The 16828-nt window shown below is 36.4% G+C and overlaps 1 protein-coding gene across 2 annotated transcripts in view; it reads right to left on the minus strand.

Moving 5' to 3' along the window:
• LRRC28 (leucine rich repeat containing 28) overlaps positions 1-16814 on the minus strand; it is an 80114-nt gene extending 63300 nt beyond the window's left edge. For both annotated transcript variants that reach the window (XM_074880042.1, XM_074880037.1), the window contains exons 1-2: positions 3479-16814; positions 933-1243 (exon numbers count right to left, since the gene is read on the minus strand). In XM_074880042.1, the coding sequence (XP_074736143.1) occupies positions 933-1024 (92 nt within the window). In that variant the 5' untranslated portion in view covers positions 1025-1243; positions 3479-16814. The remainder of the gene's footprint in view (positions 1-932; positions 1244-3478) is intronic.
• Positions 16815-16828: the final 14 nt, after the last annotated feature.

Here is a 16828-nt window from a genome sequence, read left to right on the forward strand (position 1 = left end):
ACACACAAGCATTCAATAATCTTGTACGTGAGCAGGACTATGGCCTACATTAAAGACTAATCACAGTTGTAAATGTTTCAAAGAATAGAGATGTAAATAGAGACATAATTTTGACTGAATTCTAACTTGAGGAATTTGGTATTGGTAGACAAAGGAAAGACAGCTTCAGGTGGAACATATGCACCACAGCAGAGACTATTTCTACCCAAAACTTGCCACAACACATAAAAATGTTTCTGTTAATCCATCCATAGAAGGTGCAATAAAAGATGTGTATCTCAGAATCTGTTCATGTATTCGTCACTTTCTTGTAGTTCCTTAGACTGATCAGATACCAGTGAACCTTGAAACTGCTACAGCTTCAGTCATTACTTTGGCACTGTTGAAGATCTGTTCATTTCATGTTTCCCCCTCTAGTGTTCTTTTGGGACACAAAACTTCCAAGGTGATGTCATGAGGTTTTTTTTCTTTTTAACTACTGTTACTACTATATGACTTTAACATTCTACTCAATAGACAAAGGGACTGTTCATTTAATCATTTACTCTTGGCAGGTTCCAATTACTTTACAGAAACAAGACTAGAAAATTACTTTTTTTTTCTTTGCCTATGTAAAAAGCAGCTGACCAAGTTCTGCAGGCTAACATAATCTAGGAAAAGAAAGCAAAAATCAGGAGAAGCAGAAATAATGTAGTTAAAGAAACATGGGCTTGCTCTAGATTAATCAGTTCTCTTCCTGTTCTCTTCTAGTTCCTGAACACTTTGATGAGGCTGCTAAATAGCCATCTGACAGGAATTCTATTGCTAAGCTATAGACACAGGACTTTGCAGAGAAGTAGGTCATTAAAACAGACAATCTCCACACATCTGCTTATATTTTAGAGAGAATTTATAGATAAGGGGAATTAGGGTAGTGAGAAACCTGATCTCACCTTGAAGGTAGTTCTGCTCTGAGTAGACGTTGGCCTCCTGAGTTCCCTTGTGGGGATGGTGCTTTTGCTGTTATTATAACTGATGTGGTCATTGCTGTAGCATTAATCAGTCCTTGTTATAGACTGGGCAAAATGGCTTTGCACTGAGTAGATGTGGCGTTTTAAAAAGCCTTTCAGGCTTTTCCTCTCTGGTCTTTCAGCCTGGGCAAGGTCCTTTCCTTGGTTGAAACATCAAACAGTACCCCTGGCAAAATGTTTTCTTCCAGTCCCATGATTGTTTAGGTCTGTGGGTAGACATCCTTAGCACACTGCTATTGGGAAAAAAAAAAAAAAAGAAAAAAGAAAAAAAAGGTTAATATTTTACATTTACTTTTATTTAGGTTTTGAACAACATTGTACATCTAACACCAAAGGAAAAATTTATACCAGAACTCATTTGTGTGTTTTATATTTTTGAAAAATGGGCATTCTCTGTGCGTATCCTGTCCTTAGACAGGATATCCTTAGAGATGACTAATAAGTAATGTCACTCCTGACCTTCCCAGATTTTACTCTGGAATAAAACATGTTAGATGTTTTAACATGTTCATCTTTTATAATGTCATACAGGAAGATACAGGGAAGGATGGAAGAGCTAGAAAATGAAGAATAATAATGTAGTCTCCTGCTGAATGTAGCCATAACTGAGATTGGAAATTAGATAGAGTAAAAGTAATGTTTTCCCCCATGTCATAATTTTGGCCTGAGTAACTACTACTGCCATTGTTCTTGTGAAAGCTCTGTCTGTTGGGGTGTTGCAGTGACTAAGGTAGTAATTGCAGCTATTCCATGTGCTAAAGATAGCAACTCGGGTAGTATATTGGTAATAGCCTGTTTAGTATCAGCTCAGAGAGACAGTGCTACCTACTTCATGTAGGTAATTTGTTTGCTTCATCTTTTCCTGTGTGAACAGTGTAGTTTGACTGAAAGCAATTCTGGATGATCTCCTGCCTCTCTCCAGAAGCGTGCTACCACTAACAATTTAAAGTGACTGCCTTTGCCTGGTGGCGACTTCCTAGCTAAAGCTCAGTACCTTTTTAAAACCAGATTGCTAATGCATTGCTTACACTAACAGAAGTGCAAAGAATGTATATAGCTTAGATAAAACCTGTTTTGTTTTGGATTATCCTATATCCATTATATCTAAACAGCTGTGATTATTTTTTTAAAATAATTTCCTTATTTTAGCTAGACATAGCTAGTGTGATGAGAAATAGATCAGTCTGGATTTGGAAAACAGGTGGATAAATGCACCATGGTTTGGCCTTTCTTTATGTTTTAAAAAATCAGTCTAAATAGTCTTACTATACCCCTCAATAAGTGGAGAAAGAGAGGAAACTGATAACATGTTGTGATATTATGAAATGGAGAGCCATGCTTCCATGGGAGATTTATGTGGTACAGTATGCCAGCATTTAACAGCATATGCCAAGTTTGTATGGGTTGATGACAGGATCAGTTTTATTCTGCTGAAGAGGGGGCTCAGCTCTCAGTGACTTGGCCATCCTTGATGCAGAGAAAACTGTGTCAGTGAAGCAAATGATTTTTTCTTACTTCCATTTACAGGTGTTCCCTCTCTGACCTCTTCACCACACATACATGATTTTCAAGGCAATACAGGGTGAATGGCAAATCCTTTGTGTTTGAAAAATAACCAGTCCTTTTCCTTCAGTTCCTTAGGGGAAGGGCTCTACTGAAACAACATGAAACAACTACTAAAGATACTTTCCCTTGCTGAAAGACCAAGTCAAGGATCAATGCACAACAGCAATACTGAAAGATAAGAGCAAAAAGGGAAAGGAGCAAAGTAAAGTAGATAAAAGCATCACAGCATAAGTGCTTAGATGAATCTCAGTGTTCTGACCTCTTCTGCTGTTGTAAAGTGTTTCAGTTTGTTCAATACCTGATAGAAAAAGAGTCCAAAAGCCATAGAATGTATAGCATGTAAAGGGGGATTTCCTTGTTCAGTAGGGATGGAAGTTATGCCATGATAGACAGCCCTATTCAGACAGAAACAGCATCTTTCAGAGAACTAGCAATGAGCATTTGTTGTAACATGCTCTGCTGAATTCAGGATTGTGGCTCCATGTTAAGATACATAAGTACATTCCTTCCCCTTCTTCAAGGAGATAGTTATATTTAGTTTAATTTTATAAAGTTTTATAGTTTAATTTTCAGTCTTTGTTATGAATTGTTACAGCATTCTTGAGCGCTGTTGAACTGCTTAGTTTCAATATTGAAAAAAGAGTATTTCTATACACTTTGCATACTAGTTTAAAAGTACTTTTGAATCTGGCAGATTTAGGTGTACTGGGCCTGGCTGAGATAGAGTTATTTTTCTCCTGGTATTTCACAGTGTGCTGCATTTTAGAATTGTGACCATGACAATACTGGGAACACACTAATGTTTTAGCTATTGCTGAGCAGTGTTTGTGTAGCATCAAGCTCCATTTCTCACGCTGCCCCCCCAGTTGTTGCTTCCACCATGGTAAGCAAATGAGACTCACCTTGGCAGTTTCAGGGCAGCATGATGTAATCAGTCTGCGAGGCCTCCCCATATGGATATTGCAGCCACTGTCCTTTATAGCAGAGAGGCTTTACTTGGCGTGTTTGTTTATGTGTTTCACATTCATTAATAACCTGTGCAATGGCTTGCTTTCTTCTTCCACTTCTCCTTCATTTATTAAACAATTTTTATCTCAACCCTCAAGTTTTCTTGCTCTTACTCTTCCTTTCCTTTTCCCCCATCCCACTGAGGGTGAGGGGTGTGTGGTGCTTAGCTTCCTACAGGGGTTAACCCACAACAGAAGGTCTGTACTAAGTTAAAAATGATGCCATTCATGTTGCTGATTTAAGTTTTTGAAAATACTGCTGAGTTTGTTTTTCGGTGGTTGTAATATATACACTTTCCTGTGAACAACAGTAACTCAGATGTGTAAGTAAGAAAGAATTTGCTATTTTCCCCTCTGTTAAACATTTCAGTGACTGTTACAAAGTAGGTGGGCTTATTTATGTCTCATAAATGACATAGCTATTTAGTTAATTCGTCAAGTTGCTAACTGTAGGCTAAGACCCTTTACTTCAGAATGGAAGCTGATTTATATGACTAACAAATGTATTTAGTAGCTAAATGTCTGATGCAAAGTCATCTGAAGGCAATGAGATAAACAATGTTAGTATGCATAGAACATTGCATTTATAATGTTTGATTCTCTCAGAAAAGATATTCTTACTACTGACTTATTTTTTTCTTATCCCACAAAAGCAATCATATTTATGTCATTAAGTCAAATATTTGGCCTTTTTGAATTTCTTGTTTCATTTTGCATGGTACTTTTGATGGAATATTGTTTTTTCTCAGGGCAACTTGTCAGTTTTCTGTGCTATGTATTACTTGGTGCCCGCCTTCTATCTAATCCGTGGCTTTTATGAGCAGTATCTAAGTTACCAGATGGAGCTATAGCGAGAGACTTGAAGTAACATGAATAGCTACTTTGTGACAGGTCATAAAATAATGATAAGGCTTAGCTTTGTGTAACATCAAACTAACCATAAGTTTGAGTAAATTGCTGGACAACTTTGCTGGAGCTGAAAAACATTGCTCTCAGAGGCAGCACCATCAATTTTACTCATCTTAACTAATGTCTGTTTAGGATTCTTCCACAACTAGCATGTTGTCCTATTTGATTTTTTTTTTTTTTATATTCTTGGGATTTTTCAGTTTTATCTTTCCACCTTATCTTTCCACCTCTATGCCACCATCTGTGGCATAGAACTCAGCAATATGCAAATATTGCAAGAACAACATTGCAACACTACTCAAAAGCTAGTAGTATTTCTCTATCCTTTTACTTATACAAAGCTAGAATAGGGGAGGATCTTTTTGCAAAAAAAGACATTACTCAGTAAAACTAAAATTCAGCTCAGTGCAGACAACTCTGCAATTTGCTTCATAATATTGCATTCCACATTATAGCTCTAAGTGCAATAATAAGAATTGTCCAGGTGGTTGTACACACTCTCATCTCTGGAAGTTTGGCAAGAGCAAACTCCAGTCAGTGTTAGTGCAAGTAAGAAACTATGTTTATTTACTAGGAGTTGGTATCAAGGATGAACCAAGGTAAAACAGGGATTTTGCAGAACTGAGTAAATTATTTTAAAATATTTCTAATACATTTGCTGCAGACAGAGGTCGTTATAGACATAGATAGACTCAAAGATAGAGATAGGCCCATATCCTTTAACCTTCCTACATGCACTAACTATCCAGTTCGAGCAGATCAGTTAAATGCAATGTGTGGGGAAAAGATAATATTTCCACAGAATGATTTATGCTAATTATTTAATTGGTTTATAAAAGTGCTGCTAGCAAAGTAGTTTCATGTATATTTTAAAAGGGTATTTCAAGTGACCAGAGACAGGAAGACCATGAAAGATTTGTGGTTGGCAAGTTTATAAAAGGAAAATAAACAGAAGGGAAATAAAAACCCTTTCCAGCAGTATTTGACTTTCCCAACCCATGTGATAGACATAAGCAAACTTCTATCATTTTGTTCATGACACTTAACCACCTTCCCCACTGTTTTCAGATTCCCTGGATTTTTCTTCTTTCCAGTCCCACGATGAAGAGGTAAGTTATCTTCAAAAGGCTTGGATATTAAGTCCAGTAAAATTGCAGAAGTAGAAATATGCACTAATCAGAAAAGCAAACTTAATATCATATCTAAGTTTACATTAATTCTACCAGTATTTTAGCCAACACACCATTTTATTTCCCTTATGCTTTTCTGTGTATTTGCCTTCTTATTTTGTTTTAGCAGTTAAATTATTAGGAGTTTTGCTTTCTTGCTTCAAGAGCTTAAGAAGAAACACAGCAACATTTTCCAAGCAAAAAATTCTCATTTTTTGTTGAGCATTGCAGCAGAGAAAAGAGCTTTGATTACAATAGGATACTACAGGCTTGATTCAGCCCCAAGCTCATGGTGAAGGGAAGAGCAATATCTTTGTCTTCATTTTTCATACCTAATCTTCTATTGCAGACTAGAGCTTTCCTGTAGGTTTTGGTTTTTTTGTTTTTTTTGGTTTTTTTTAAGTGGGGCCATCCCCTCATCAGGTAGCACCATACCCCTTCAAATTCTGCTCTGTTCCAGTAAATTTGCAGCTTTGGGCATATCATTGGTTCTCTCTGCGTTATATTCAGAAGAGGGCTCTTGCTGATGGCTCTGTATAGCTCTAGCTGCTGGCATCCACACAATGCTTAGGTATAGGGCTTGGGTACAAGTTCTCCTCCATGTCTAACACTCCCTGGAGAGGTAGGAAGGAACCCATATATAGTCAGTGTGGTGATCAAAGTTTGGGCTCCAGGCTAACGTATCAATATAGATAAACCCTGGGTTAGCACTGTATCACTGCTGGGACTGTACAGGGCACTGAATTTCCAGTGGGGGGACAGTGATAAACATTTGTAAATGGCATACAATCCAAAGTCAAATTCACCAGTGCAACTGATAAGATTAGCAATATTTGATGACTGCAATACCATATAAATTCTAGCTACAGATTACTAGTCAGCTCTTTTCCTAGCAAACTGCGACTACATAATCTCAAGTGGACAATTTACAAGTGCTTTAATTTCCTGGAGCTATTTACAAATCTTAGAGACCACAGAGAGAACTTCCTTAAAAGGGTAAGAAAAGCCACTGCTCTTATTGCAGCCAGAAAAGTTTCTACAGTCAGATCGTCCTTCTTTTGTTAGGTTAATTGAAGAAAGAGGGTGAAAAAATTAAAAATGTTTTGGACTATGTCGTGAAGCACAGAAGTCCCATGAACAATCATTCCCAGAGATGAGAACTTTCTGCAAAGACTTTTATTGTCGATTCCAAAATGCAGTCAGTTGTAGATGACATTAAAAGGAATGTCCTGACTTCCTTAATTAACATTGCTGATGAGAGGGGATCACACAGGTAAACCAACTCTCAAGAAGATTTAGAGTTTATGAAATTGTAATTGAATTGCACTGAAAGCAAATTGATAGTGCACATTTAGGTAGAATATGTTGGCGACTTCACCCATCCTAAATTTCAGTTCATTTCAAAAGAAGTTTTAATGCTTATAAATGCTTGTAGTGACTGGCTGGTCTGCATGCAAGGGCATAGATGTCCATTCTGAGGTCACTTTTCAAGGTTCTAATGTTATCACTATGACTATTTTTATTAGACTTCCTAATACTCTGAAGGCATACAGACCACAAATAATCATCTTCCCTAAGCCTTTAGAATATAAGTACATTTTCTCCCAGTTCCAAGTTTTACAGGTTGTATTGGGTAACTGCTCATACTGGTTTAGATGGCTCCAGAAACAGCTATATCAGACAAATTTTGTTCTTTTTTTCATTACAACTTTTCTGGATGCTTAATCAATTTGGAGAGGGGAAGTCAATGGATTAGTCTTGTACTTATTTTCTACTATGCTGGCCTGCAGAATGATGATAACCTGAGGTAGACTAGCCTTACCAGGGTGGCCAGTGTCAGCTGGTGTCAGACTTATATAATAACACTTCTCCCCAGCACTGAAAAGCATTCAAGACATTTGCCTTTTGTTTATAGCTCTTTCCATAAATGATATTAATCTGAAGTAGCTTGCGAGGCAAAGAGTACTTCAGTGTAAACCTTCAAAGGGTGATACCAGAAACAGAGCTGCACACAGGCAGCCTTGTTTGGAATTGTTTCCCTCTGCTTTTCAATGCTTGAGCCCTTTCCAGACTCTGTTCTTTAAAGAGCATTTGAATACAGTCTGCACAACACAGCAGGCACCAGGCAGAGAGACATTTCTTTAACTCTGCTGTTCTTCCCCAGGTTGCAATTGTCACAGGTCAGTACACTGCTAACTACTGAATTTCAATAGCAGATTTGGGCCGTGTTCACAGTTACTTTGGAATCCATTCTGTTTACTGTAAACTTTCCCAGTTTATCTTTCATGCTTATATATGTCATCCCTTATGCTGTACAAAACACATTAGCACTTTCCTTACAATTTATTATATAAATTATGGTATGACAATTTAATGGCACCTTTGATACGACGATCTAAAAACATTTCATAAACACTGCTGTTATTAAGCCTGTTGATATTTTAAGCTCATTTGAGGGATGATTAAACTGGGATACAGAATACTCATGTCATTTTGCTAAAAATGCTCATAATAAGTAAGCAAAGATTTGGGAATGGAACCCAAATTCTTGTTCACACTTCTGTCCAGAAATATCATTGTATAATACTAGTCTGAGGCAATGATCAGAGGTTCAACACAGATCATGCTCAATACCCTTGGTTTTCGACATTTAATCTCTACCATCAAAAGTCAAACCTGAAAAATACAACTTTTTTCATGAGAACACCAGCTATAATGAATTACTTGCTTGTCACTCAATAAAATACATATATTTAAATCAACAAGAGTGTTTTCATAGGAAGTGCTTATATCCTCTCCAAATCAAAACAGCTCAGTAGTTTTGACACTATGGCAGCTTCACTTTCAGTGTGTGTATCTTGCATGTTCACTTAATAAAATATTATCCCAGTCCTGAAGTTCTATGTTTGCCAATTTGTTGAAAAAAATTAGATGTAGATGTACATTTTTTGCATTACTGAAGAGCTAATAATGTCATTTTAGCACAGACTCACTGTCTATCACTAGGATTTTAATTCAGAGATGTTCAATGTCCAAATCAGTCAAACTGAATTTAATAGACATCTAACTCCTTCAGGCCTGGTTGGAAAATGTCAGCCTAAAATAGCATGTGCTTGAGTACAACAAACTAGAAAGGCACTTCTGATGTATATATTTGTATGTACAAACAAGTGTCACAGAGTATATTGGAATAGCAACTAACCCCTTCTTCACAGAGCTGAATTGCCATTCACAGAATTAAGGTAACTGTAAGGAGTTGCAGGAGTAATACTGCCTTCCACTTGTATAGCACCTGAATAAAATGAAAGAACTCCTTAACTTCACCAGGTAGTGACTAGTGATCATAGGAAAGATTAAAATAGCTACCACTGAGGTACCAGTTACAGACTGGCCCAAATGCCAAGGGTTTAGAAAATGAGCTAATGCTCTAAACAAGACTATATATATTGGGTAACTTACAAGTCAAGAACAGAATTTAATGCTACCTAGTAACATGAACATAGTAACAATTCAATTACTTGCTTTTGAACAGGATCAAGTTACACGCTTCTTACCTTCATTTTCAATTAGAAAAACAGGGTATCAGATGTACATGCACAAATAATTTAGTTTTGTTTGTAACTCAGCAAATGAAGTGTAGAAGTTACACATACCTCTTTCAAAGTGTACAAGATCAGTCATTAGCTATCTGCTGCCCTAAACCTTCCCTGGAAGCAAGTGAAAAGCTTGTCTGAAGTGTGCTGAAAGGTAAATAAAGCATTTAACATGCCAGAGAAAGCATAACATATCCACAATTTTGAGGGCCCAGAGACAGCAGAAAGGAAAAATCCTGAGGCATGTTCTTTAATGGGGCAATTGTTGAGCGAAACCCCAAAGAATTTATATGGGAAATTTCTCTGATTCTTCCACTTAACAAAGAAATCAATAACTGTGGTTTTTCATCCCAAGCTCATTTTAAAGAAGCACGACAAAATCATTCTAGTAGAAATAAAGAATTCTGTATTATCACCTTGAACTGATGAAACGAGTCAGTATTCAGAAATTCTTAGATAAATAATTTTTATCTTGTTCATCTTACTGTTTATTTATAGATTTATTATTAAAAGCTAAACCTGTGGACTTCCTTTTTTTCCATTGAAATAGGTAATTTATACTATTTATATTGAAGAATGGTGAATTGCTTTGTTTTTCACTGTTACAAAGAGCTACAATATATTTCAGTCAGATTCCTAGCAAAGATGGTTGTAAACACATTTGAATTAATAATTCAAGTATAAATTTACAATTCAATTAAAGTTCAAATAAAATTCAAAGAATTCAAAGTAAAATTATAAACTAGATTATTGAAATTGGATTTTTTTTTTTTACTACAAGGTTGAAAAAATTTATTTGGAAAAAACCCTCTTTTAGTATCAAAATCATATTCTGTGATATCTTAGATAATTACTAATGGATGCATTTTTATAGAATTCAAGAAACTGCATTTAGCTTTTGTTCAGGTGGCTGGAAAATACTTCCAGAACTCTTTCAAGGAAGCTGAAAGTAATGTGGAAAATAATGCTTTAAAACTGAGGATTGTTCCTGTCTTGTTTCTTACAGCCTCAAAACAAAACCCACAAAGATCATTACAACAGCATGCCTGTCTTTGCTTGTTAACATTTGCTTATTTTATTTGCAGTGCCTGGATACTAGTTTGCTCATATATTGGTGCTATTAGGATTCCCATGTGCTGATGAAAGTAGAAGTCAGTGGGTTCCTTCAGGCTTACTATGCTATTGCCATGAACAGGAGGAGGCTCTTGAATATCTTGAATATATTGTGCAGATTTTTGGTGCGCTACGAGAACACTTACACAGTGGAGAATTTTCACAATGATACATTTGCTTTGTTAGCCACAGTTTGCTTCTTTATTGTTACTAATAGAGACCTTAGTTGCATTTTTTCACATTCCGTATTTTACAAATATTGGCACAGGGAATCAACAGGCTTTACAGACAAAAACTCTGACAACTGTGGTTGGATTATATTTAAGGATAATAATTACAGTACCAAACTAAAACTCATGGAAGACAAGGGTGAGATCTCCACTCTATTCAGAAGGCTTTGGATGAGGCAGTTTGCAAAAGCAAGTTGGCAGAAACACAGGAAACTATTACCTATCTTATATAAATCCCAGAAAGTAAACTTTTGGTGGATTTTGGGTTTTTTTTTGTTTTGTTTTGTGTTTTTTTTTTAATGGCTCCCCTGTGTTAAAATAAAGAAATTCAGGTGGCAACACCCGATGTTATCTTGCATATATGGTTCTGGTACTTATGTCCTGTCTTGACTAAGAGCATTTTAAGATTAGGCCACATAAAGAGATTTGGATTTTGTACTAAGTAGGATTTATTTTCATTTTCTTTCAGAACAAAAAATTGAAGTTAATTAGCTCATGAAAGAGTTGATATTTTTTCCTCTCTTCTCTGATGACCAGTTCCTGAAATGTTTTGGTCACTGTTTCTCTCACAAAAAGCAACTGTGCTGCTGAAAGAAGGGCCAGGAATTAGAATGGCTACATACAGGGATTTTAGCGCAGAAGTAACCAAGACAGAGGGGCGCCTGGAAGTGACAGAATGGCTAAAAGGGCACACAAATACAGCACACATGAAACCTAAGCAGATACAACCATTAGCTTAGGAGCTGGCAATGTTATAAGGATGCTTTTCAGATAGGCAATTTATACCCTGGCAGATCATCTTCTGGCTGACTCTGTAATGAACCAGGGTTCTTCATCTCAGTAACAGAAACTTGGCTCATCCAAATCATCCACAGAACTGGGGAAGTGCAAAAGCAAGCAGTGAAGATAAATCCCATATTTGTAGTTGCTGCTGACTGTTTCTACTGGAATTCTAATACAGGCATCTGCACTCCATAACTCATGGAAAAAGTTATGCTTTTCAGCTCTGCCATCTAATATTAACCTGCATCTAACTTATTTCTTACTCTGTCAGCACTTCAGAAAAATTTGCTGTGGTAGGAAGCAGGTACTGCTCTCCATAACGGACATAAGACTTTATCATGAACGCCAGTAACTTCCCTACTTACAGTGAATCATGACCTTGTGGCAACAAGCGGGCATCAGTTAGAACATCGGTGTACAGGACAGAGACACCCGGTTCCTGCCGGAGCAGCATCGAAAGCTGTTCATCTGCTCAGATTCAGAACTCGTAGCCAGCTATATGGTTTAAATAGAAATTTAACCATTACCTATTTTGGTCTAAACTAACAATAACACTCATGTCTGTGAACTGTAGAAGCTGAAGAAGTTGCAGTGTCCCCTTCTGTTGTCCATGATACAGTGCTAGCTAATTGTTGGCAGATAACTGGGGACAATTATCTCCTCAGTGACAGAGCCCATCTGCCGGAGGCCTCCTACACTCTTGGGAATTTGGCTGGTGGTTCACAGGCACAGATAATGGGAGGTTCCTCCCCTCTGCTCTTGCTGGCAGGAAGTGTTTTATTTATGATATCACAAAAATCTTTGCTCTGCTTCAAGAGAAAAGAAGAGGGGTTGTCACTTCTTGCTTTCAAAAAATAATCTTTTCAATCTTATTCCTCTGAAAGCAAGTCCTAAAAGGGAGTTACCACGTTACATTGCTATGGGTTTGATCATCTCTTGCATGAAGTTAATGTCTCAACTATTTACTTTAATGATACGGGATCAGGGCCCAAGTATCAGCCATTCTTTGCAAATTATACCATATTCAAATAATTGCTAAGAAGCATGCTTTTTCTTCTCCCCCATGCTGAAAGGTATTTGTGCCAGAATAAGAGTGATCAGTAAGCCATCAGTGTATTGAATGGCCTGCCAGCAACTGGTTTACATGAAACAATTTTACTTTAATTTAGCAACTCAGTGACTTTAATAATGAGAATGTCCTTTGAAAGTTTCCAGGAGAAGGAAAACTAATACATTTATTACAGAACACTATGTTTCTGTTCTGACAGAGAATTACATCCACTTAGGAATGCTGGCACAAGTTTTACTTATCTTTTTGGTTTTTCCCTAGCATTAATGTACACTTAAAGTGAATTCCCATGCTTCAAATGAGGTTAATCTATTTTCAGCTACAAGCAAGCAAAACCATATTTGGTGTCACATAAACAGATCTCCAATTTAGATTTTATAACACTAATTTAACCTTACTGCTATGTTATTTACCCTTAATTGAACTATAGTGCAAAATAAGATGTACAGTTAGTTATTAAAGAAAAATTGGACTATTTAAGGATTTAATATAATGTTTTATATTTTGTTTATTTTCTTTCTTTAAAAGAAAGCAAGAAATTAGCCTGCTAGTCCTCCCTCCTTGGTAAATTCAGTATTCAAAGTAACAATCACTTGTTATCAACATTTCATAGAAAAAGTAGCTTGTTGGATATTATGAAAGTGCAATCTTTTTTTCAAATCATTTATAGCAGTCCAAGAGATATTATGGCTCACTTCAATTTTTACAAAGAATACAGAAAACTGTAATGTGGAAAAAAAAAAGGAAAAATTACTATATTGCTCAGAAGCTGATCTTTTCCTTCTGCAGGAAAATGCTACTAATCTACACAGTAATGTGCTGTTACTCATCTAATTGGAAGAAATTTATTAAACTTGACCAATTTTTAGAGAAAGATTTTTCAGTGAGAATGGTGCAAACTGTTCCTTTGTAATAACTAATCTGATGCTGAGTAGCAACATCTAACAAAAAGACAAAACTTGCAATGCTGAATCCAAGCCACAAAAGTTGCCTGATTTGGGATTCAAAAAGTGAGGCCAGTCGTCTCTGCACATAGGCTGTTTTTGTGGACTATTTTAATTGTCCATTCTGCATTCTAACAGCAGCTGCAGGGGTAGTTTCCAGCATAGCTGTTTGGAAACCGTTTCAATAGAAGTTTTTCCAGATGTAGGTTCAAGTGTGCCAAATAGTCTGGCTCTTCAGTATAAAAAGCAAACTGGAAGTTGAGACTATGGTGCTTTAGCAGTAAGCAGCTTTAATCAGTGCTCAGCTCAAAGAACATGTCTGCTCTGAAAAATTGTAATGGTTCCACAGGGCTTAATTCTTTCGCCTTCTTTCGCCCTCCTCCACCCCAAGTTTTTCTTTTTCCCTCCAAGTAATAAAAATTGTCTAATAATCTACATAAAGTTAAAAGGATTTCAATTGAGGCTTCAGACAATGGATTTTATACCCATAATACATAAAAAATACCCACTAATACTGTATGTTACATATCATTACTCTCTCACACAAGGAAAGGATAGATTACCAGCTGTCCAGCCAATCAAATTATTTACCATGCAATGAGATGGGATCTTATGGAATAAATAAATTCTGCAAAGGTACAACTTACCTATCAGAAAGGCATCTTTATAGTGTTTCTAGTTCTTAGGTTATAGGAATTCTAAACTTTTAATTCCTCCCCCTTCAAAGAAACACTGAAGTTTAGCAAGGACTGATGTCTGTGCCTTATCTGAAGTTTTGTTGAGTACAGTCTACCATTGCAGATTATTCTATTCTATTACTGTATGTCAGCTGTGAAGTACCTGGGCTGTGTTTAGTGTACCACTTCCTACTGCTGAATTAGAGGAGTAACCTAAAATACTGAATTGAAAAAGTTACAGCTCTTCAATTAGCTCACCTAATCTGGGATTCAGACTATTTCATTACAGGAGATTCACAGGGAGGGGTGTATGTGCATTCTCTGGTGTTCTGTAGCATATTTTTACTACCAATTTCCAGACCCTCCTTTTCCTCTTCCTACTTTCTCTCCCTCTCCAAACCACTGCAGGATCCTTAAATGTACATTATACCATGAGCACTCAGTCAGATGATGAAAAACCATCTGATTTTTCAGATGTAGTGCCAGTTATCGCATATTAATGTCTATCTCAGTTACTGCCAGAGTTTGTGGAGGTGCTTGCAAATAATTTAAATATACTGGGTGTTGAAATTAAATCTTGACATTTATAGCTAGTGGGCTGAAAGCATTCAGATTCCCTCCTGCTACAGGAACAAGATCTACCTTTGTATGAAGTATCACTGGCATTTGAAAGATAGATCTCTGAAAACTCCTCAGTTTCTATCTAACTGATAACAGCAAAATTAAAATACTTTATAGTATTGCATTTAAAACCAACCATAAAACTAGTTATTAAAAATCAGTTTCTTGCACTATTTGCTTAAAATTTGGATAAAGCAGGCTCTGCATAAATAGCACCACATTATTTTTGTCTATGGGTATAATACCCAGCACATGCTGCATTCAGCAGGAAAGTATCACATAAGTGTGAATAATCTTATCAGTCTCCCAAGAACAGGAAACAACCATGTACCTGAAAAAATCTACTTTCTTTTCTAACTGCATAAATTCATCTGGAAAGGTGTATTTTTTTTCTACAATATTTGCATTTGGATTTAGTAAATAGAGTCTTGAAACATTGAGCCTCAAAACTCTTTCTCAGCCCACAACTCCCTAAGGACTAATATTGTGACCCCAGATAATTTATTCTCTCTAAACATTCTTTGGCTTGCATAAAATTGCCGTGATAAATGAGGAAAAAGAAAAACATCAGCTTATAGGTTCAAAGGAAAAAAACAAAAACATGGTAATAAGTAATACTGCAACATTACTTTTCAGTAACTTACTTATTTTCATGGTGTTCTTTCGTGGCTTTGGTTGGTAATCTAAGGATTTTAGAGTAATTTCTTTAAAAAATCCTAATGCAAATTTCTAGGGCTTTGCTGTAAGAGCAATTTCCTTTGCCTGGAACAAAACATACAAGTCTTCAGCCAAGCTCTCACCAAAATTCCTTGCTGAACAGAACCTGATCTGCACCATCAAGGACAGCTAAGTAACAACCAGTATTTATATAAATGTTCACCACGGTACAGTCAAAGCCATCTACAATAAATAGACTTTACTTCCCAGTAATATGATAGCAAATATGAAGTTATCTTAATCACACTCCTGCCTCAAGGCACAGTTCCAGAGGCAATGTTTTTATGAAAGTCGACAGATTTAATGAAATTAACTGTATCCTTATTTAGTTTCACTGTTACAGGGCTAACTGCATTACTCAGAGTAACAGTATTTTTCAATACGTCTGTATATACTAGTGGAAAATAGATTTATTTCAGTTTTCTCTTTATCAGTTTACTCCAGTGAGAGTCTAAGAAATGTGTATCATTGAATTACATGTTGTACTACCTTCACTTACAAATCTCATTTGACAACCACAATTAAAAAAAGGGATTGATAGCAATTCAAGAAACTGCTGACATATTCAGAGTGAGTTTTTAATTAGATCTCTTCTTGGCTGAGCATCTTTTTGCATCTTGCTAGAATCTATGTTCCTTTGCACTTCTCAGAGATATTTGGGCACAAGAGTCACACAGATGCCTGATGGAAAAGACAGATGAGTCAAACTGTTGGAAAGTTCCCAGGGCAGCAGTTCAGATCGCTAACTCTTCAGACTTTTTCCTCCGCTAAATGTCAGATGTGTCACCGATTTAACAGCCATTGCCTGAAGAGATTTGATTATGTGCCACCACACCCCCCTTGATTAATCAAAGCAGCAACTGAAAAATAAGAAGCTTCAGATAATGTTTTTCCCTGCTTTGCAAGAAATGAAGAACTCTGTTTTTTCTCAGTGTATTAAATATGGACAATCTCTTTTCAAAGTCTCACTTTCACACAAAAAAACCTCATTATGACCCATTTCTTGAATCAAGAGAAAACTGTGCTAAAGGCATGTTATTTTCATTACAAATAAAGTATGCGGTTAAAGAGAAAAATAAACTTCACAGCACAGAGAGAGGTACCATTTAAAAAAAGACATATATCCTTTTCTATTAAAGCTCTAAACATGCATAACAACATTTTATTTGCTAGAAAAGGGTAAAAGTTAAGACTTACCTTGGTCAAACCCCAGAATCCAAGGAAGACTATGATGCTGGCAACTTCAGCAGTTCCACCTTCTGTGTTGTTTCATACTCTGCCTCTCCTACTACCTGCTGTAGAACGCAAGAACCAGTGGTTGTCCACCCATGTGGTGCATACTTGCAATAAATAATGTTTTGCCATCATTTCTATTATCAACATGAAAGAGCTATGCTTTTGCTGGAATGAAAAATTATGT

The sequence above is a fragment of the Strix uralensis genome, chromosome 11, assembly GCF_047716275.1.
Source record: "Strix uralensis isolate ZFMK-TIS-50842 chromosome 11, bStrUra1, whole genome shotgun sequence".
Lineage (NCBI taxonomy): Eukaryota > Metazoa > Chordata > Aves > Strigiformes > Strigidae > Strix > Strix uralensis.